The sequence below is a fragment of the Triticum urartu genome, chromosome 6A (genome assembly GCF_056163025.1).
Source record: "Triticum urartu cultivar PI428250 chromosome 6A, HENAU_Tu73, whole genome shotgun sequence".
In the NCBI taxonomy this organism is placed as follows: domain Eukaryota; kingdom Viridiplantae; phylum Streptophyta; class Magnoliopsida; order Poales; family Poaceae; genus Triticum; species Triticum urartu.
The window spans coordinates 60,552,409-60,574,467 of NC_141878.1; the positions used below are offsets into that span (position 1 = coordinate 60,552,409).

The 22,059-nt window shown below is 46.7% G+C and overlaps 3 protein-coding genes across 5 annotated transcripts; 2 read left to right on the top strand and 1 right to left on the bottom strand.

Annotated features, from left to right (window-relative positions):
* Positions 1-8,774: 8,774 nt before the first annotated feature.
* On the top strand, positions 8,775-12,654 carry LOC125517164 (putative alkaline/neutral invertase F). The gene is made up of 4 exons (XM_048682349.2): positions 8,775-9,184; positions 9,429-9,863; positions 10,460-11,012; positions 11,915-12,654. Exons 1-4 carry the CDS (start codon positions 8,783-8,785, stop codon positions 12,226-12,228), a joined length of 1,704 nt encoding a protein of 567 aa, XP_048538306.1. The 5' UTR covers positions 8,775-8,782; the 3' UTR covers positions 12,229-12,654.
* Positions 12,655-14,647: 1,993 nt separating this feature from the next.
* Positions 14,648-16,671, top strand: LOC125512160 (light-harvesting complex-like protein 3 isotype 1, chloroplastic). The gene is made up of 3 exons (XM_048677238.2): positions 14,648-15,118; positions 15,935-16,072; positions 16,245-16,671. Exons 1-3 carry the CDS (start codon positions 14,746-14,748, stop codon positions 16,490-16,492), a joined length of 759 nt encoding a protein of 252 aa, XP_048533195.1. The 5' UTR covers positions 14,648-14,745; the 3' UTR covers positions 16,493-16,671.
* A 528-nt stretch (positions 16,672-17,199) lies between these two features.
* Positions 17,200-21,695, bottom strand: LOC125512159 (basal transcription factor complex subunit-like protein). 3 transcript variants are annotated; one of them, XR_007285225.2, is made up of 11 exons: positions 21,461-21,695; positions 21,296-21,384; positions 20,828-21,098; positions 20,695-20,741; positions 20,394-20,431; positions 20,262-20,307; positions 20,002-20,055; positions 19,819-19,909; positions 18,927-19,003; positions 18,308-18,403; positions 17,200-17,592 (listed from the first exon to the last, which is right to left on the bottom strand). XR_007285225.2 is itself a non-coding variant. In XM_048677237.2 (11 exons), the coding sequence occupies exons 1-11, from the start codon at positions 21,489-21,491 to the stop codon at positions 17,532-17,534; spliced, it is 879 nt and encodes a 292-aa protein (XP_048533194.1). In that variant the 5' UTR covers positions 21,492-21,692; the 3' UTR covers positions 17,200-17,531. The 3 variants fall into 3 exon arrangements, 2 of the variants coding, with proteins under 2 accessions (XP_048533194.1, XP_087382679.1); XM_048677237.2 differs by having other exon boundaries at positions 19,819-19,887; positions 21,461-21,692; XM_087526553.1 differs by having other exon boundaries at positions 19,819-20,055.
* Between the last annotated feature and the right edge of the window lie 364 nt (positions 21,696-22,059).

Genomic DNA, 22,059 nt, shown 5'->3' on the forward strand with positions numbered 1-22,059 from the left:
CAGAATCCAAAAAGAGTGGAGTATGGTCCGACTTTTCCCTAGTTAAAGCTGTAACTTGGGTCAAGGGGTATACCTCTTCCCATTTTGTACTACACAGAATCCTATCTAGCTTTTCAAAGGTAGGGACAGGCAAGTTGTTCCTCCATGTAAATTTCCCGCCGTTCATTTCAAGCTCCCTAACCCCAGCTTGTTCCAGAATAGCATTAAACAAAAAACTCCAATGTCCACGAGTGCCAGGTTTGTTTTTTCACTGGCTTTTCTAATGATATTAAAGTCTCCTCCAATTAAGATGGGGTTGACACTAGTCTGAAAAATTCTAGAGAGCTCAGCAAAAAATTTAGCTTTTTTCTCTGGTTGAGCATCTCCATAAATTACTACCAGGTCCCACATAAACCTAGTTTTTTATCTTGAACTGTCATTTTAATATGATAATCCCCCTCGTCTTGTGAAATTACATCAAGAGTAGTATAGTTAACCCCCAAAAGTAATCCACCAGACTTCCCCCTAGCTGGGGTGAAGTGCCAATGAAAATCTCTTCCAGCACAGATTTGCTGTAATTCATTTCTAGAGATTTCCTGTCTCATGGTCTCTTGTAAGCCTAGGAAATCTACTTTCATGTCCATGATCATTTCCTTGAGAAATCTTTTTTAGTTATCTCCCCAAAGCCTCTCATGTTCCAGAAAATACCTCTCATTTCTTCTTTTTCTTCTTCTTAGCAGAAGATTCTAAAATTTTTATAGTATAGGCAGTTTTAACCCCAGAACCTCTGGTGGTTTTATGTCTCCCCTTTCCTTTTTTTGAAGAAAAGAGCTCTTTAACTATTTCCCAATCATCATCTTCCCCCCTCCCTTCATCTTCATCTTCTACCTGATCTAAAAGATCTTCCAGGGTATATTTCCCAGTATCAATGATCTCATCACCCTCAGGCAAAACCGTCTGTCTTTGTTCTTTATTAAAATCAGATAACCACAAATCAATTCTAGCTTGTTCCACTTTTTTAATCAACTCAATATTATGTTTGATTATGTCAGGGGTATTTTCTATATTTACACCAACCCCTTCGGCAATTTTTTGAAAGAAACTGTCAGAATTTGGAAAACTCTCAGAATCACCCATCTTACCATAGTTATCCTTCTTTGCTGCCCTTTCTTTCGCCAGCTCTGAAATCTTGCGATCTTCTTTCCCTTTTAACCTAATGCATCTCCTCAATTCCTCCTCTTCATCTTTAAGATCAGCATCTCCTTTCCCAACTTTCAAAATTTTGGTCTCAAAAGAATCTGTCTCTTGACTGGCTGTATAACCCACTGGCTCCACATAGCCCAATCCAATGGCTTGAGCCATCAGCTCCTGGTCTGTCATCTCTCCTTCTTCCTCTTGTTTGTCCTCAGTCCCCATATCTTCATCAAGATTCTCCACTTCCTCTCCCTCGGCAGTGTTTTTATCTCCATATTGTGACCCTTTTATTTCTTCACCTCCTTTAAGATTAATCTGGAGCAACTCATGCTGTCTTTTCACCTCATTTTCAAGGGTTTTCCTAATGATCTCCATTTCTTTTCTCTTTTTTTCCTCCAACATCAGCTGTGCAGACTGTCTAGCAGCCAATTCATCTGCTCTTTGCAACCTGAACAACAGATCCTCCTCTCTCCCTTGCATCTCTGCAGCTCTCTCTGCCTTTTTATTCTCTTCAAGAGTATCATTGGTTTGGCCACTCCCCCCAGGTTTCAGAACCACATGTTCATACTATTTCAGACCCAGGCTCCCCAAACTTACATTTGTTTTTCCAGTGTTTGTTTGTTTGCTCTTCTTCTGCGTGTCATTCTCTCTTTGTGTCTCAAAGTGTTCTAACTCCAGATATTCAAACATCTTCCTCTTGTTTCCCTCCTCAAATTTGTACCACCCTTGTTCTGCAACTGAGTCAAACTCAAAGTGTATATCATACAAGAGTAAATCTTTGGTGGTTATCTCAGTCCCTGCTGGTATCTTGTGTATGTCTCTCACCCCAACCTTCACTTTGATCTCTTCTCTAGAGTGTATATGTTCAATATCCACCTCAACCACTGGTCCCAGAGCAGACCCAATCTCACATATTCCCAAGTAATGTCTCAGGTTGTCAGGCACTCCCCACATTTTTATCCACACAGAATGTAGCTTCCCTTTGGCTTTATCATCCGGGCTCCAGAAATCAACTTCCACCATTGCCCCTGTCCCTAGAAGAGTTAATTTTCCAAAGTTTTTTAGTTCCACTAATTTGGCTTTATTGGGAAATCTCATCATAAAAGTTGCAGGGCTTTGAAATTTAGCTCTCCAGGTCCATCCCCATTCAAACATCTTAGAGAATCTAAAAGCAACTGTAGTTTCATTCAACTGTCCAGAGTGAACAGTCACCAAAGCCATAGGGTTTATATGTTCAGCAGCTACAATGTCTTTGGTGTTTTGAACCAGAAGGCAACCTAATCCCCTAGCTCCATATCCCACATATTTGGCCACAGGTTTAGCTTGTTTCAGCACTGTGCAATCTTTAGTATTGTGTGATGCCCTCTGGCACACCACACAAAACAGTTTGTTTTTGCATTCGCTCTTTAAGTGTCCCTGCTCTTTACATTTGACACAAAATATTTCCTTGGTATTATTCCCCGTATCTTTCTTCTTTGTTGGCCCTTTCTCCCCTTCCTCCTTCTGTAGTCCCTGCATTTTCAAAGTCTCTTGTTTTGGCATGTTGGAGAGAAGATATTGGTACTGTTGTGTCATTTGCTCCTGTGGCACAAAACCCAAACTGACCCAAGCCCATTCCAATTGGTACCAACTGGGGAAAGTTAGTATTGTTCATCACAGGGAAACCACCCGCCAACTGCATCTGTCCCCTCTGAATACCCATCTGCGGAACACTATGGTTGACTGTTGCAAAACCAGTTCCAGATCCCGTCTCTCCACTTCCCCCATGAGCTTTTTCCTATTGCCCCCCCCCCGATTCTGCCTAAACCAAAATTTCCAGCCTTGCCATCCAGCTCCCTGCCACTCCTCATAGATGCCCCTTCTCCTCCAGAGCCACTGCTGTTAGTCCCAGATCCTCCTCTGTAATTCTCATCTCTACTCCTCCAGTCAAAATTATCTTGATCTCTCCCATCAATCCTATTAAAACCTCTCTCGAAATTGTTGGGCTTGTTGTAATAATTACCTCTTCCTCCGAAGCCTGTCCCTCTCCCCGGCCTGGGCCACCAGCTTTCTTGTCTATTGGCCATGATCTCTCCTTCTCCCTAAGAAATCTCTTCTTCCTCAGTGTCGCCTTAGATATTTTAGGGTTTGGAGGATGGAGGAAATCAGGTTTAGGGATGAGAGGTGGGATACCTCCTTTATATATGTCCATCCCCTCCACACCCCCCTCTGGGCCCCCAAAACGTTGCTCCTTGTTGGTCCATGCGTCTTTAAAGCCCACTTTAACAGAACCAGTCCCCCTCCACTCTCTCCCTCTGCTGTCTCCCCCGTTCTCTGTTTCAGCACTCTGAATTCCTCTTTCCCTCTGAAATTCACCAACCCCTTCTTCTAGCACATAATTCTCAGGTATATCAATCCTAATATGTTCCCTATCAATTTTGTTCACTCTCCTCTTAGAACCATTTATAAGTTTTTTGGGAGGATTAATATCATCAGGTTCAACGTCACTTAAGAATTTAGGGAATCTGGTATAATCCCAAATTTTTGGATTTTTGGGCTTCATTTTAACAAGCGCCATATCAATTTCACCATTATGATAATTTCCCCAACTGGGAGAATCAATATGTATCAAATCACTACCATAATCAGTATGCATCCTATCAATTTCATTTCTATCTTCACACCCCTCATGTTTCAGAAGTAAACTCTGCTCATATTGATTCATTTTTTTCTTCATTTTCCTATTTACACGCCTGATACGGCTTTGTGTATCAATATCCTCCAATTGTATGCGATAATTATAGCAGGAGGGATCATATGAAGGAGTCGAATCACATCAAATACCTGCATCTTCATCCTCATCAGAATCGAAACCTGAATCTCTGCTAGCCAGCATCCAGAAGCGGTTGCAGGCTAGCGGAGGCTTCAGGCATCGATTCCGGCGAGGCATGCCGAGCGACGAGGAGTCGACATCGCCGGAGTCGGAGCTGAAGCGATTCGAGCCGAGCGTCTCAGGGTCCGCGCCTCCACCTGCGGCGGCTCCTCCTATGGTGCTTGCGCCACTGGGTCTTCGCGGATCTCGATCGGCGCCATGGCCGATCCTGCAGTGGGGAGAGCCAGTACCCCCTCGTGGGATCTGAGCGTCGACTCCCTCATGGCCGGGGCGAGGTTCGTCGTCTCGAAGGAGGTGAACGCCACCCACTTCCTCGCCACTTCTCCCACCAGCGAGTCCGCCTGATCCATCGCCCACAGCAGCACCTGGAGCGGATGCTTGCGCCCACCGCGCCCGAACAGCGACCGCTCCTCCGCCGCCGTCAGGCCCTCGAAGATCGCCTCCGCCTCCCCATACATCTCCCTTTTGCTGGTGTACCACGAGCCGATCTCCCTCAGACGAGCGCGCAGGCGCGCGTCCCTGCCTGCAAACCTCCTCAGCTTCTCCTCGCTGATCTCCACCATCGCCACCGCAGTCGAGGAGAGAGGATATCGAGATGGCTGGGGGAGGAAGTGAATGGCCGAGGAGGAGCGGAGCAGCCCGGCCATAAGTATTGCCCGAATTAACTCCCCCACCGGCTGCAATTCCTCTCTCACCGACCGCAATTCCTCCCTCGCCGGCTCCCGAGGCGTCGTTCCCGCCGGGGTCTTCCTCCTCGATGCGCGCAACGTGACATGGGAACACGATTGTGTTGGAAATATGCCCTAGAGGCAATAATAAATTGGTTATTATTATACTTGTTCATGATAATCGTTTATTATCCATGCTAGAATTGTATTGATAGGAAACTCAGATACATGTGTGGATACATAGACAACACCATGTCCCTAGTAAGCCTCTAGTTGACTGGCTCGTTGATCAATAGATGGTTAAGATTTCCTGACCATGGACATTGGATGTCGTTGATAACGGGATCACATCATTAGGAGAATGATGTGATGGACAAGACCCAATCCTAAGCCTAGCACAAGATCGTGTAGTTCGTTTGCTAAAGCTTTTCTAATGTCGAGTATCATTTCCTTAGACCATGAGATTGTGCAACTCCCGGATACCGTAGGAGTGCTTTGGGTGTGCCAAACGTCACAAAGTAACTGGGTGGCTATAAAGGCACACTACAGGTATCTCCGAAAGTGTCTGTTGGGTTGGTACGAATCGAGACTGGGATTTGTCACTCCGTGTAACGGAGAGGTATCTCTGGGCCCACTCGGTAGGACATCATCATAATGTGCACAGTGTGATCAAGGAGTTGATCATGGAATGATGTGTTACGGAACGAGTAAAGAGACTTGCCGGTAACGAGATTGAACAAGGTATCGGGATACCGACGATCGAATCTCGGGCAAGTATCATACCGCTAGACAAAGGGAATTGTATACGGGATTGATTAAGTCCTTGACATCGTGGTTCATCTGATGAGATCATCGTGGAACATGTGGGAGCCAACATGGGTATCCAGATCCCGCTGTTGGTTATTGACCGGAGAGTTATCTCGGTCATGTCTGCATGGTTCCCGAACCCGTAGGGTCTACACACTTAAGATTCGATGATGCTAGGGTTATAAGGAATAGATATACGTGGTTACCGAATGTTGTTCGGAGTCCCGGATGAGATCCCGGACGTCACGAGGAGTTCCGGAATGGTCCGGAGGTAAAGATTTATATATGGGAAGTCCTGTTTTGGTCGCCAAAAAGTTTCGGGGTTTATCGGTAACGTACCGGGACCACCGGGAGGGTCCCGGGGGTCCACCAAGTGGGGCCACAAGCCCCGGAGGGCTGCATGGGCCAAGTGTGGGAGGGGACCAGCCCCAGGTGGGCTGGTGCGCCCCCCACAAGGGTCCAAGGCGCCTAAGGGGAGGAGGGGGGCAAACCCTAAGGGCAGATGGGCCTTAGGGCCCATGCCTGGTGCGCCTCCCTCTCCCCCTCCACCTGGCCGCCACCCAGATGGGATCTGGGGGCTGCCGCCACCCCTAGGGAGGGAACCCTAGGTGGGGGCGCAGCCCCTCCCCTTCCCCTATATATACTTGAGGTTTGGGCTGCCCAAGACACACGAGTTCCTCTCCTTCTTGGCGCAGCCCTACCCCTCTCCCTCCTCGTCTCTTGCGGTGCTTGGCGAAGCCCTGCTGGAGTACCACGCTCTTCCACCACCACCACGCCGTTGTGCTGCTGCTGGATGGAGTCTTTCTCAATCCCTCCCTCTCTCCTTGCTGGATCAAGGCATGGGAGACGTCACCGGGCTGTACGTGTGTTGAACGCGGAGGTGCCGTCCGTTCGGCACTAGGATCTCCGGTGATTTGGATCACGACGAGTACGACTCCTTCAACCCCGTTCTCTTGAACGCTTCCGCTTAGCGATCTACAAGGGTATGCAGATGCACTCTCCTTCCCCTCGTTGCTGGTTTCTCCATAGATAGATCTTGGTGACACGTAGGAAAATTTTAAATTTCTGCTACGTTCCCCAACAGATTGTGGTGCCCGGGGCCAGCACGATCCCTCTCCTGGTCCGCCTGTCAACCGTACACCCTCTCTCGTCCACGAGCTCCACCGAGTCCAGGTGCGAGACGAGCACAACCTCCCTGCGACATGGCCTCAGAGTCGTCGCCGCCTGAAGGTTGACGGCGAACCACGCCGGCCATTGTCGAGGGGCGGGATCGCCTGGCACGTCGCCAGGGAAACGTGTCGGACCCGTCATCCTCTCCTCTGTGCCATCGCTGGCCTCAGAAGACGCAAAGATAGAGGTATAAACAAACATAATCAAAATTTGTAATGTTTGACGCACTACATGGATGAAACAGAGGGAGTATAGAGGGGAAACGAGCTATCCAACGGACGAGTGCAAATTGTTTGGGTTACCCGCGACCGCGACTCATCCCCGCACAGCAACCTTTTACCGCTCTCGTCGCCCAACAAAGGGAAGCCGGTGACAGCTAATTACCAGAGTTTGCCTCTTGAGATAAATTAATTACCACAGTTACTCCAGAGTTTGCCCAACAAAGGGAAGCCAGTGACAGCTAATTACCGAGCCCTCACCGACCTACCCCCTACAAAGGCGCGGCGCTAAACCCACCCGTCCCTCACTCCCACATTTCCCACCCCTCCGGCTCCGGACACACCCCCGCCTCCCACCACGCCTCGCCGCCCCGCTCCTCCTCCCCGCCGGGAAATCGGCCGCGCCTCCGGCACCTCCGCCACGCCCGCCCGCCAGCAGCATTCGCCCGTCGGTCCCGAGGTACGCGCGCACGAGGCTGCTTGTCCCTTCCCTCAGCGATTCCCCCGCTTAAATCCGGCCCGGGGGACGGCCTCCGGGCGCGCGCGCGCGCCGTCTAGATCCGCCTCCGCAGGCCTCGTCGCGGGCGGGGGGACGGGTGGAGGCGGAGCCGCGTCGTCGATCGGGCTCCCCTCTCGCTCCGTCTCTCTCACCGCGCGGTTTCGCTGCGCTCGAGGTTTATGGGGTGGGAGAGGGTTTTGCGGTTTCGCACGCGCGGGTTCGTGCGTCCCCTGTTCTGGCCATTTTTTTTCGCGTTCTAGGTCTTCCGATCTGCTCCGCTCTAGGTCCTCCGTTTATGGAGTAGTAGCGTCGCGCTCGATTTCGGAGGCCGTCGCCCTGGCGCGCGGCCGCGTCTCTGCTCTTGTGGCAGAGTGCCTGGAATGCTTCGCTGATTTTGGTCCTACTAGTGCGTTCGGATCGTCCGCGGTTGGCCGCCATGTACAGCGTGCTGTTCCCCCTACGATAAGGGGGTGTGCCATCCTGTTTCACGGTTCTCCATTTAGAGGATCGAATTTGTTGTTGAATCATTATTATGTTGTGCATCTTTGATGATTGTTTAATCTGTGTGTGCTGTTTGGGTTGAGGATATGGTTGATGGTTTCGTGTTTTTGTTAAGAAATTGAGATGTGGTGGTCGGTGTAAGACAGTGCATCAGCGGCTTGTAATGTTGTGCTGTGTCTCTGTGCGGTGCGGTGATTGATCAGTTTGCTTTGATACTTCCCTTAGTAAGCGATTGTAATTGTTGGATTTGCATTTGGAGTCTCTGAGCATTCTGAGCAGGGACAAGCAGTATTGGTCTCAGTGCTGTACATGAGAGAAGTATTTTAAGGGCTTACTGGTAAAAATGCGTAGGTGGCTTCTGTCACCTTCACATTAGAATTATGCACTGTCCATAGCCCATTTTATTTTCAGACAGTAGGCAGCCTCAGGCAATTCCCCAAAGCTATTGTTCCTAGCTGTATGCGAGTAAATTACCAACGTTACGTTAGTCCCTTTCTGCCATTGCCTTTTTTCTGTGGATAAGATGATGTGTTCCTCTTACTGTAGGCTTACATTTTGACGGCATGGTAGTTTGTTTGTGTATCTTCTTAAGTAAAAGATGCAGTGCGTGTTGGTTTTATTTTGCTCTGCTTTCATCTCTGGTTCATGTTCTGGTATCTCAGTTTGTCATTGGTAACCTTCACCAAACATATACCCATCTCCACTTGTAAGTTGCACGAGCTACTGGTAGAATGCTGGCCTTTTCAGTTAGAATACAATGTATTTTATTTTTTGTACAGTATGGATTTTCTGAATTTCGAAATGAATTCAGCTCACTCTTGGATAAAATCTGACTTGCGTTTACCTTTTTGTATTAGCAGAAGGAACTAGAAAGATGGTACTCTCCTCAACAATTGCCCCTCGGAGTAAGGTCACAGAACTGACGGATGATACCAAGTATGATTCCTTGAATCTGGAGCAGAAGAAAAAAGCGTGGCCTATGGAACGGCACAGATCTGCTGAAGTGAGTCAAGCAATCTTATCTAAGATAGGGCATGATGGTTTTCAACTTTGTCATCAGCCCCAAATCCCGGAGATCGTTAAAGGTGGTTGTACACCAATATCTTCATGTGATCCTTCTGGAGAATTCACTGCAGACAGCAATGGAATGCACAGGCACACAATCACAGATGCTGCTTGGGAAGCCCTAAAGCAATCAATAGTTTACTTCAAAGGTCAGCCAATTGGGACTCTTGCTGCAATAGACAAGTCTCAGGCAGAACTCAACTATGACCAGGTTACCTTTTCCTTCCCAGTCGAACCATTGTTTTTTTCGTCCTTGGTAGTTATGAACATTCCTTACTCTATTCTACTGTATTTTTTAGAGCAAAATTCTCGAATAGCGAACATTGATGCTTTTAGTTATTGTCTCTTGTGTAAAGCACCTACTGTGTGTCTCATGAAAAAAACTTGTAAATCTCCTTGTACCCTACATACATTATTATCAACAGTGCTGAAATTCTTGCCATATCCTGGAACAGGTTTTCATGAGGGATTTCGTTCCTAGTGCCTTGGCTTTCTTGATGAAAGGGGAACCAACGATAGTGAAGAATTTCCTGGTAGAGACTGCTCGCCTACAATCAAGAGAGAAGATGGTTGATCTTTTTAAGCTTGGACAGGGTGTGATGCCAGCAAGCTTCAAGGTGCACCATTCCCACCCTACGAAGAAGACTGAAACTCTGCTTGCTGATTTTGGTGAAATTGCTATCGGGCGAGTTGCTCCTGTGGATTCTGGCCTATGGTGGATTTTTCTTCTTCGTGCTTACACCAAATATACTAGGGACAGTTCTCTGGCTGAAAGTCCTCACTGCCAAAGGGCCATGCGCCTTATTCTCAAGCTATGGCTCTCTGAAGGGTTTGATACATCTCCAGCATTACTTTGCGCTGATGGTTGCTCCATGATAGACCGCAGAATGGTAAGCCACTCATAGACACCGCTACATAAATGTGTTTTGTTATTATTGTTCACATTATGTCTTGTGCCTGCCTGCTTACCATGAAAATTGAAATTGTCCCCTTATCCCATTAGTTTTATTACAAGGTAACTGTCCAGGCACATTCTTACAAATGCACTCTTGATCAGAATTGAAATTACATTAAGCTCGTTAGGATTATGTGAGTGCTTATAAGGATATTCTATGTGTACAAATGAGATAAGGAATCTGAAATGTGATCAGTCTGAACATTAGGAATCATACATTGCACAATAATGCAGTAGTTTTGAAAGTATGAGCACTGTGTAGTTATGAACAGCATACTTTCAGATAAGTGAATGCCATCAATCAAGTGTTGACGAGATAAGGCGATTCGTTTTAGTCACGTATCACGGCTCTTATTGAGATTGGGACTGGAAACAAAGTTCACCTTAGATTGCATAATAATGTTGTACAAGGTCAAGTAAATAGCACGGATCATCTTATGAACTTTGGATGGGGAACTATCTGAATGTATACCTTAAGCATTTGTTCATGGCCATATTTTCTCTTGCTTGTATTAATTAAAATGCGTGCAGGGTATATACGGCTATCCGCTTGAAATCCAGGCACTCTTCTTCATGGCTCTGAGATGCGCCTTGAGTTTGCTGAAAGACTCTGATGACGACTTTGTGTACCAAATAACAAAGAGGATCAAAGCTTTGAGCTACCATCTGCACAGTTACTACTGGCTCGACTTCCAAAGACTCAACGACATCTATCGCTACAAGACCGAAGAGTACTCGCAGACAGCTCTGAACAAGTTCAATGTGATCCCTGAATCGATCCCTGACTGGATATTTGACTTCATGCCTAGCCGTGGTGGCTACTTCATTGGAAACGTCAGTCCTGCAAGGATGGACTTCCGCTGGTTCTGCTTGGGCAACTTCATTGCGATCCTGTCATGTTTGGCAACTGGAGAACAAGCTGAGGCAATATTGGATCTCGTGGAGGAACGCTGGAAAGAGCTTATTGGAGAGATGCCCCTGAAGATCTGTTACCCTGCAATGGAAAACCAGGAATGGCAGATAGTCACTGGATGCGACCCAAAGAACACCAGATGGAGCTACCACAACGGAGGGTCGTGGCCAGGTAAGTCTGAAAATAGTTGGATTAACAACACATTATAGTTCAAAATTTGTGCTGGCTTGGGAGTAATATTGATCTGTTTTAGCTAGCTATTCTGTCCAGCTTAGCTGTCAAGGATTGATTTATGGATGATTCCTTTGTGAACCTTGTTTAAGTTACAGTCTTGACACAGTAGCTCTTACAAAGTAAACAAATACTACCTGTCTGGCAATCATATTGTGTTTGAATGTAGCATAGTATCTGATTATGGTGATTTTTTAGGCATTTGTCTTCAGAAAAGGGTTGTGTACAGTATCTGTATTTCCAGGAATCTAATTATGACACCCTGCACAGCTGCAATATCATGCCCCCCCCCCCCCTAAAACACATGAATTTGTTTTACTTTTTGCCCTTGGTGGTTACTGGTTTTGGACTTAAGGACACACATGTGTTAGTTGTTATTATTCACTTTTTATTTTTATTTTTGCAGGATAGTTAGTGTTCACTTTTCTGTTCTGCTTTATACCTGTGGTTAGTCTACGTACTGGTTCAGGACTTGAGGGCACACTTGTGTTGTGTGGTGGTATTTTACTTTTCTGCTCGGTTTTATACCTGTCCATGGTGTATATATGAATGACCTGAAATCAAATAACCCTCATAGGAGATTGATAGTTTTTATCAAAAAAATAGGAGATTGATAGTTTAGCTCATATAGATGATCTTATAGTGAACAGCTTCAGTTGTTTGATGCATGTCACTGCTTTTTATCGCCATATATAATGTCCATTCAGTATTAGCTCCTTGGATCTGTGCCCATGCACTGTATGCTCTTCTTTCCATATATGCACTACATTTCTACTGTATATGGCAATGTGCTTACCCTCTGATGTCCTGTTTCGGGGGCGCGCGCAAACTAAACTGTGCAGTGCTGCTGTGGCTCCTGGTGGCGGTGAGCGTGAAGCTGGGGCGGCCCCACATCGCCCGCGACGCGGTGGAGCTGATGGAGAGGCGTCTGGCCAAGGACGACTTCCCCGAGTACTACGATGGCAAGACGGGGCGGTACATCGGGAAGCAGTCGCGCAAGTTCCAGACGTGGTCGGTGGCGGGCTACCTGGTGGCCAAGATGCTCCTGGACGACCCCTCCAACCTCCGCGCCGTCTCCCTGGAGGACGACGGCCACATCCGGGAGCCCGTCCTCAAGCGCAGCAACTCCTGCCCGGCCCTGCACATATCACACTGACACTACAGGTTTCGGCTCACTCGGATCCGATGGAGAGGAGGTACATTTTACACTACATACATACGAACGTCGCGATGGATGGTGGCTGCTAGGTTGGCGTACGTACGTTACAGGTTCAGATCGCTGTGTTCGGAGAGGAACCTGTTTTTTCCTTGGTCTCGCTGCTGTCACTCGTTACGGTATAAAGAAACACTGGTAGTAGGTAGGATCGCTGGAACGGTGAGGAGTAAGTGGTAGCGATAACTGTTGGATTGCTGGTTCACCGGATGCCTAACGCTGGTGAAAGGAGGTTTTGGTACGTTCGTAGCTCGGGTTTTTCCGCGTGCACAGATTTTTGGGTCGAGATGGAATTGCTTGTTGAGCATGGTTACTGATGGATGACGCTGAATGTTGATGGACGATCGATGATGGTACGCCGTTGGCTTATTCTGTGTGTGGTCGTGGAAGTGTTGTTGTTTTGGAGATGGTGATGGTGATCTGTGAGTTACTCGCCATACCTGCTTGTTTTTTCCCCTCTCTTTTGCGATCAGCCATACCTGCTTGTTGATCAGTCCTTTTAGCCTTTTCGTATGTGGCTGCTTGTCGTTGGGATGTCGTTGCCACACGACGGTACTCGCGGGATTGTGGCCGAGCAATCCTGTAAACCTCAAGCATACGCGTGCGTTCATTGTTAAAAGCATGTGAGCACGCTACACGGACCTACACGTATCCGTTTACAGCATCTTTTATTTTTTGAGATCGTTTACAGCATATTAACCGGCACGACTGACCATGTCGTGCTCGTTTACTATGAACATTGAACCAAATTGTGCTTTCATGCCCCAGGGAAAAAGTAGAAGAATTTCAGGAAAGAAAAAAGTTGAGACGTAATTAGCCTAAAGACATATGCAATGCGGATCATCAAGTGGATATCATCAAATATCCATGGACACGTCATCCAATCTTGTCCTCCAAATTTTCATATTCGTTTTGTTTCCTCTTCTCTTTATCAAATCTATCTTGATAAATAGCAATTCGATCCTACATTTAAATAGTTGCAAACAAATGATACCATTAGCAAACATGTATGTTTATCAAGTTGTTTACATCCTTCGAAACCCAGAAGCAAAAAGAATTGGCTGTCTCGGCCAAATGCCTCAAGTTTCAGCCCCCCCTCCTTTTGTAAACAAATGGAACACATACAACAACATGAACCAAAACTTACAAGCTCGAGCAGTGACGGCCACTTGGCCATGGATTATGCGCCTCACAAAACTTATCAACAGCCTCTTGAACAGTGTATCATCGACTTCAGATTGCGGTCATGGAACACTTGCTGTAGGGGTTATAGTGCTTTTGCTCATGATAGAAATCAAGCACACTTTGCCGAAAAAGCAAGCCCTTTTGCTCCTTCCTTGAAGCGGGTCAACACTTATGCCCAACCATGCCAAACACAACAATTAACCCTTTCTATTCGAGCACGACAAGCCCCGCTTTTTCTTTGCGTTCGCATCGGGCACGCCCGACTGTTGGGTGTCCACTGACGTCTCTTGCTCCGACTGCGGCGAGTAGCGGTCCTCAACTTGTCTGTCTTCATGGACGCCGTCATTATGGATCATGTTCATCATCGCCTTGTCGAGTTTGGGAAGGAATTCCGTGAAAAGTGACAACGCATTGCCAGTCCAGGTCTCCATGGACGGAAACTACGACTAGAGGAGCGTTCGCGACTCGGCGAACAAGTAGTCGTTGTTGAGGTTGATTGTGTACGGTGGAGGGTGGCCTAAGGCGGAGCTGAAGAAAACGACGTAGTGCTACATCGATTGTTGTGTGTCGGGCTGACTGTATCGTGTGGTGGCGTAGTAGTATGACGCCTTGTACTGGGTGGGCCAGGGCTGCGATTGCCCGTGAGTCACCAACACGGCAGTCCTATGTGGAGGAATTGGAGCTCCATCCTAAGCGGCCATGTGTGCCTTCTTCTTCGCCCTCTCCTTCACGTGTCGTTCTTGCGTAGCGTTGACGCTATTGCATTGTTGGGAGTTCTTCCGGTCTGACAAGACCTCGAATCTCGTGACATTGGCGGGATTGAGAGAGGAGGGATTGTCAAATTGTGCGGACATTGGCTTGGTTTTGGGTGGGTCCTGATTGTCAGGGTTTGATGTGGCAAACGTATAAACTCCCCCGATTTAGGATCAAACCGTGGGATTTCGGGCGGCCGGACCAACCCAGCCTGATTTGGTGGTACCGTTCAGTCCAAACATTTGCGTGTGTTTTGATGACTCGCGTTGGAGATGCCCTAACCCGTTTGCATTATTATTTGCCAACAAAGTGTTGTGTGCGCCACCACGAGGCACACGTGGGACGAGGCCCCATCCAGACCGTCCACGTAGGCCACGCCACCTCAGCAAAAAGGCAAAGCATAAGACACGCGGTCCGTGTGCTGTGTCCAAGCCCCTCTCTCTTGCTCTCACTCTATCCTCAAGGGGAAGAAGGGATAGAGTGGGGAGCGGAGCTCAGCTCACTTCAGCGGGAGCTCTACTCATGGCCATGGCGACCTCCACCTTCTCCCCGCACCCGCTCTCGCTCAAGCCCCAGCTCGGCCCCAGGCCCCACCGCCTCCACCTCGCCCCCTTCCCGCGCCTCCGCTCCCACCGCCGCCTCGCCGCCGCCGGGGAGGCCCCCGTCGAGGCGCCGCCCAAGCCCGCGGAGGCGGATCCCTCCCCCGCCGCGTCCAACGGGTCCGCGGCAGCCGCACCCGCCGCTGCCGCTCCCGCTGCTCCGGTCGCCGCGGCCAAGGCCGAGGCGGTGGCGTCGCCCAAGTTCCAGGACTCGAGGTGGGTCAACGGGACCTGGGACCTCAGCCGGTTCGGCAACACCGGCGGCGCCGTCGACTGGGACGCCGTCATAGACGCCGGTGAGATTGCCGCCCGCCCCCTTCATGCTGCTGCTAGCTAAGTAGCAGTGGACAGTAAGCTAAGCATGTCACAGCATTTTATCCGGATCCGGATGGGGAATTATAGACGGGATTGCACTTATGCCAATAGAGCAAGTACATGCATTTTCCTTGAGGATTCTAGTAATGGTTGCGCGATGCGAGCGACGCCTTTTGATGTCGAATGTCCTCGATGCATATGATGGATGCGAGCAGCGCCTTTCGGAAATCGCACGTTAGCTTTCCGGTTCAGTTGCTGCTAGCGTGCTTGATGAGATAATGCTCAGGATGACACAAACTGAAGCAGAGGGATTTGCAGCTATATATATGTGCTATACTCTCCATGGGTGTCTAGGCCTATCCGAGCGTGTTGCGCATTATTCGTAGAGCTAGCGGCTCCCATATTCTCCGCAGCGAAGCGTAATTTTTGCATGGGCTCGACGCCTCCGTATGCATCACTCCATTTCTCAAGAGTGTTATAGATGGCAAGGTTCGACAAGTAGACAGTTCCAATTGGGAAATCACCAATTTATATGTAAAGTAGCTCTCACATCAAAGTAGGAGTACTAACTAAAGTTATAACTGTTTTCAAAATTCAAATCCATATATTTTCTGAACTAATTCCAAATTGGGCCATCTTGCCAACTGTTTTACATTTCTGTAGTGTTCCTGCATGAAGTGGCTACTTGTTGATCATGCAGAAGCTTGCGCCACTTGTCGATCTGCTGCAGTGAATGGGACAAACATTGCATTCCTGACAATCTGATGAGGCTGAATGGCATCTTTGTTTGTTTCCAGAGGCCAGGAGGAGGAAATGGCTGGAAGATTCCCCGGAGGCAAGTAGCAGCGAAGACGCCGTTGTGTTCGACACTTCGATTATCCCATGGTGGGCATGGATCAAGCGGTTCCATCTCCCTGAAGCCGAGAAGCTAAATGGTTATTCTTGAATCCTTTCGGTTTAAATAACAGAATTATGTGCTTTCGGTCGATACAAACTGCTGGTGTAAACGGGCGGTATGGCATTGGAAAGAACAGTACATTCATATCTATCTACACCTTTTGGCTTTTCATTTCACATCTTCTAATGATATAACCAATGTCTATGCAGGCCGTGCTGCCATGGTGGGCTTCTTCATGGCTTACTTTGTCGATAGCTTGACGGGCGTGGGGCTCGTCGACCAAATGGGCAACTTCTTCTGCAAAACCCTGCTGTTTGTTGCTGTGGCTGGGGTGCTGCTGGTCAGGAAAAACGAGGACATCGACAATCTGAAGAAGCTCATCGACGAGTCGACATTCTACGACAAGCAATGGCAGTCAACTTGGCAAGATGATTCCCCTTCCGGGCCAAAGAAATAGCTCTGAAGTTGAATTTTGCGGTGGCTGAGGGGCAATGCGGACTTTCCTCCTTATGTTGTACTGTTTCTTTTATCAGCCTTCTTTTTCAACAAACTTTGTAATAACTATGCCATCTTGTAAAAAGTATCAACTCAGTTATGTGCTAGAGCCTAGAGGTAAATGCTTCTGCGGGTTATTTAGCTGAACGTTTTACTGCTGCATATCGTTGCAGGGTTACAAGTCAAAATCTTGGAGGATTTGTAGCTCTTGGATGCCACACACCCCTATATGAATATAGCACTAAGAAAATAACAGGAAATTTCAAAAAATTCTGAAATTTTGAAATATCAAACTAGGTGCCCATTGTACACCCATGTTCTGTTTCGTGAAGAATGGATGCCCGTGGTAATCTCGGTAAAAAGGTAAAAAAAATCTATGTATAGGGAAAAAATTGAATGGATCATATGTCGGATCGTATTTTCTTCGCCATGGATACCACAGGCACCCATTCCCCAAAAAACTTAATACAGGTGTACAACGGGCACCCAGGTTTGATATCCCAAAATTTACTTCTCTTTTTTGAATTTTTCTGATATTTTTTTAATGCTATATTCATATAGGGGTGTGCGGCACCTGAGAGCTGCAATGCATTTTCCGTTATCTAACTTCCAACATTATTTTGCATCAGCTTAGCAAGATATCAAGTTCGCTCCCAAAGAAGAGTGAAATTTAAGAAGTTGATCTAATTTCCATCATTGTTTTGCATCAGCTTAGCAAGGTTTCAAGTGGTACATTCAGGGCAAAGCTCCCAAAGAAGAATGAAGTAGTACCAAAACTAATGTGCATTTCTCAATCGGGATAATGTCCACAAAATTGCACTCCAGTTTCCCTAATTAATACATTGACAGCCCTTCGAATATACACACGCGATCCCCTCCTTGCAGCGATTCAGCTTGTAGAAAAACGATGATGGTACGAGATTAGATATTGTAAGCCATCAAAGGAAGTTCAATTCTGAAAGGCCCAGTATGCAGTCTGGCAGTTCCCTGTCTACAGACTACTACTGCCTTTGATCTGGCAAGGAATTCAAATCCGGCATGCTGACACGGCTGAATTCTGACCTGCAAAGGTAGCACATAAAATTAAACCTTCTGTTGTTGCATCGGGGTAACTATGTTATTACACCACATCAGAGAAAGCGGTAACAACTTTACAAAAACAAACTGAAAGTACAACATTTTGCAGCTGAAGGGAATAGTATGAGAGGTAATATTGCAAACAATGGTAACCTGCTGGGCCGAGCCTATTTCATGACATCTTGACACCAAAAATAAATAATTGCAAAGGTATTTTAAGTAGGCATAATATTAAATCAAATGTGAAAGGAGCGCACAAAGGACAAAGCTCAATGTATTGCTGTTCAAGTAGACAAGTAAATTGAGTAGATTAAACATGCATCTAAATTTCTCTTCCCAGGGAAAATGTTCAGCATAAGCAATGCTACATTGTGGGCAATGAGATATCAATCTAGGATAAAATTCAGGAACGAATACTCCGACTTGGATGGAGAGGGACAGCCGGGAAAGAAAGCAGAGAAACATATTCAGATATCACACTCTGGGTACATGGAAAAGAGAGCACTGATTATTACTCCCTACGTCCGGAATTATTTGTTGTAGAAATGGATAAAAATGGATGTATCTAGAACTAAAATATGTCTTGATACATCCATTTCTCCGACAAGTATTTCGGGACAGAGGGAGTACTAAAAGTAAAATTAAACCTCTCCTGAAGAAATACAAGAAATAATTATAAAAAAATAAAGCTATAACTTACCCACAGGTCGAACATTTCTTATGGTACTTGCAGAATATTGATAAGCAAACTGAACAAACATATCCCATGTCAATAGTCTTCTTGTGGCAGAAACATCTGTGGAGCATTAAAACAAGTTAAAGAGGCTGTTGACTGTCAATGACATCGGCAAACTGAGCGGAACTAAGAACAATATGAAACCTTAATTTGGTATCCCAACCAGACCTTTGGTAAAGTACAACTTCAGAAACAAATCAGCTGTCTGTTCCTCATAATTTGGCATAGTTGAAAAAGAGCGCCTAGGCATGTGCTTAAGCACGCCTAGGCTCTAGGCGATAGCAAAATGCCTGGCGCTTAATTATGCTTAATGTGCACATAACTGTGCTTAAGCACACGCTTTGGTCAGAAAAGCTCAAGGCGGTGGCAAAACACACAATTAACGCCTAGCGCTTTTTAAAACTTAAATGCATGACTTTTGCAGCTTTGCTGTAGTATTATGCCATGTTAACAACTTTATAGCTAGCACCTCAGAGTTATGTGATAAAGACTGTTGAAATACCAGTTCACTTGATCCCTCGAAGATACTATTGCAGCAGAAACAGATATATGCTTAGCTGAAAGAAAACTGAAAATAACTTACGAGGCACGGAAATCCACTCCCAGGGTCTTAGGGAGGCGCAGAAAAGTTCTCGAGTGCAAGTCCGTTGCAAATACAGCCTGCATATTTGCTGAATGAGTCATGAACTCAAGATAACTAATCACTTGTACTTAGATAAAAGTAATCACACAAAAAATATAATGTAGGCGGACACAGAGGGGAACCCATTTTTTTCTCGAGAAACTGAGGGGAACCATTTCGAAAACAAGTAAACAGACAAAATCCCGTATACTGCCAAAGTCACTGAAACAAGAGATTTGCATCACAATACAATCAGTACACACTCTGTCAGACCATGTATGGATACCCAACTCAGATTTACTATATAATAAGTGTCAAACTAATTCACAAACATACGGTGTCATAACCTAGATAGTGTTTCTATTATCTAGTGTTTCTAATACCAATTGAAACAGAAAGCTCTTGACTCCAACACAAACGTATCATTAGCGCAACCTATAAGCATATCTGTGCATTCAAATATGGAAGGCAAATTGGTATACTTGTTAGGGTGATAGGGAACTTCTCTGTTCAGTTTGCAGAAAAAGAAAAGGTGACGATGCGATGGGATTAGCAGATGAACATAGCCTGTGATTGTGTGTTTGGCCTTATAGCCTAGCTGGATTCCAAATAATTTTAGATGATCAGTTCTTATATGCCACCTGTACACAACTTCCAATGGAACATTACATGCAGATTTTTGTCATATTCTCCTTTCCATATTATATTATGTAAAACATGACGGAAGAGACTGAGCATAAAAAAAAAGGATACCACAAGCTTCATATGATTATATCACACCTCTAGAATGATAAAGTTGTCGCACTGCAGAAGAAAATAACTGAGTTGTGTGGTAGAAGGCAAAATAACTTACAGCAAGGTATTGAAATAGACCACTTAGTTCTTGGGGCTTCATATAAACTCCCCCTGTTATATATGAAGCCTGTGAAATGCGACAACAATATCTAATTAGCAAGGAAAAGAAAGTGTTATGCGGGCAACACTTGGAAATGATGATATAATCAGTAAAACGCAAGAGGGCACCAAAGAATATCACCTGCTGCAAGAAAGCAGAGTCTTGTGTCCCCACGATACATGTATCAATTGGAACCTACAAGATTTGTTAAATGTTTTGAGTAAGATACCATGGAAGTAGCCAGTGAAAGATTTAAACAATTAAACTATTGATGTATGTCAACATGTTACTGTTGCTTGCGGTTCGAACGTACTAAAATTCCACAACTTGAAAAGTAACAGAGTAAATCACAACAAAAAGAAACAGCCAAGGAACCCAAATCCAGGCAGTTCATGTAATACCATGGAACGCTGTGCCGAAAATATTGAATTCATCACTGCCACATATCTGCAGATCGTCTGGTCAAGTAAGAATAAGTCGAAGAAAATATATACGTGCATGAAAATGCAGTACTGAGGAAGAAGTATGCGTACTGTTCAGGTCCATCTGGAGAACCTTGCAGGCACAAAATCTGCATTTCATGTTAGCATAAGAGATGGTGCTAAGGTATTTTATGTGTAAGAATACCGACTAAAAGAATTCAAAAGAACAAATATCAATAGTGTCATCAACTACGAGCCAGGTTGTTATCAGTCTATTGAGTATTTTTTGTCAGTCAATTATGCCCATTGCAATCAAGTACGCTAACTGATACACTATCCCTTGTACATAATTTCATAAGTAAATACCAAAAGGGGTCAAAACCAAGTATCACAGAAAAGAACGTGTACTCACCCGAGGCTGTGGATGCCGAGTACCAGACCGAAAAATCCTCTGTATATCTGAACATCACATATTATTAAGGACACAAATGCACCAAGGTAAAGAGGAAAATGCACAACGAGGAAGAAACTTGATCATAGGATACAGCACAGAGCAAGGGACAGCGCGCCAGAAAACAGCGACGCGGCACCGCCATCAGCAACGGTGCCATTGCTGGCAGTCTCACGAGCATCCTGCTTAATGAACTCCTCCATCTTGCGGCTCGCCTTGCCCAAGGTTTCAGCAACATCTGCCGTGCCTCCGGCATAAGCATTGCCCGAGTCGAAGACGTAGGCGCAGGAGCTGACACCCGCGGCGATGATGACCACGTGGTTGAGGTTGCTCAGCAGCAGGAGCGAGTTCACGAAGTGGATCAGCTGCACCCGCACAGAACTCAGTAAATAACATCGAAGGATGAAGCACTTGAAGAAACGGAAACTAAAATCAAACCAAATTGGTTAGATCAGGGGAGAGCCGGCCCCGCTATATGCTCCCCAAATGCCTACGAATCGAAAGGGGAAGCGGGTAGCGGGGAGGAGAGGGTTAGGGTTTCAGGAGCACCGCCGTCGCGTACGTGGGACAAGAAGTCGGCGAAGGGGAGCGCGGCGCCGGCCCAGAAGAAGGGGTTGGTGTCGACGACCACCACCACGAGGCTGACGTCATCTGCGAGGCGTGTTATCGGTCAGCTCGAGCGACGCGGGGTCGTCGCGGAAGACGGCGAGGAGAGAGGGGTGCGTACCGGAGTAGAGCTTGGAGTGCGCGGAGGTCATCGCCGCCGGCGGAGACGGAGCTGGGGCGCTCAGTGGTCAGCGGCGGCCGGTGGTTGGCTCTAACGGGGCTCCGGTTCGCGGAGCGGCGCCCACGCTTGCTCGTGGGCGCGGCCGGGGGACGGGGAGCTGGGCGGCGCCGGCGGCGGTGGAGGGGGAGATGAGCTGTGTGGCCTGTGGAGAGGGGCTTCGACTTAGAAACAGGCCGGCGGTCTCAGAAGAGATACTGGCCCAACGCCAAGCCCTGTGCTCCAGGCCCGGTCGGTGGGTTCAGGTGTCGCTGAGGCCCGCTAAACACTAATAGGCTGGCCGGTGAGTATGCATGGCCCAAAATACGTACTAGTAATTGCAATCGTCAAAGAGATCAAACTAGAGCAACTCTTTTTAATTGTAATTTAGCTAGATTTTCTTTATTTTTAGCTTCTCGTCATGTCTGGTTTGATCAATCACATGACACAAATTGTATCCCACTAGTTGTGGTATTTGATCAATGGAGATTGGCTTTATCCCTTAAAATGAGACGTCGAGGCGTAGTGGCACATGGTAAACGAAAAAAGTTTAAAATAAACCT

Bases quoted from the DNA above. Each gene is read 5' to 3' on its own strand.
- LOC125517164 (XM_048682349.2), top strand. From the start codon at position 8,783: ATGGTACTCTCCTCAACAATTGCCCCTCGGAGTAAGGTCACAGAACTG. The intron at 9,185-9,428 runs GTTACCTTTTCC...ATCCTGGAACAG, and splicing joins CAGAACTCAACTATGACCAG to GTTTTCATGAGGGATTTCGT. The intron at 11,013-11,914 runs GTAAGTCTGAAA...TAAACTGTGCAG, and splicing joins CAACGGAGGGTCGTGGCCAG to TGCTGCTGTGGCTCCTGGTG.
- LOC125512160 (XM_048677238.2), top strand. From the start codon at position 14,746: ATGGCCATGGCGACCTCCACCTTCTCCCCGCACCCGCTCTCGCTCAAG. The intron at 15,119-15,934 runs GTGAGATTGCCG...GTTTGTTTCCAG, and splicing joins GGACGCCGTCATAGACGCCG to AGGCCAGGAGGAGGAAATGG. The intron at 16,073-16,244 runs GTTATTCTTGAA...ATGTCTATGCAG, and splicing joins TGAAGCCGAGAAGCTAAATG to GCCGTGCTGCCATGGTGGGC.
- LOC125512159 (XM_087526553.1), bottom strand. From the start codon at position 21,491: ATGACCTCCGCGCACTCCAAGCTCTACTCCG. The intron at 18,404-18,926 runs GTAAGTTATTTT...AATGCTCCACAG, and splicing joins GGAGTGGATTTCCGTGCCTC to ATGTTTCTGCCACAAGAAGA. The intron at 17,593-18,307 runs GTAAGTTATAGC...CTACCTTTGCAG, and splicing joins AAGAAATGTTCGACCTGTGG to GTCAGAATTCAGCCGTGTCA.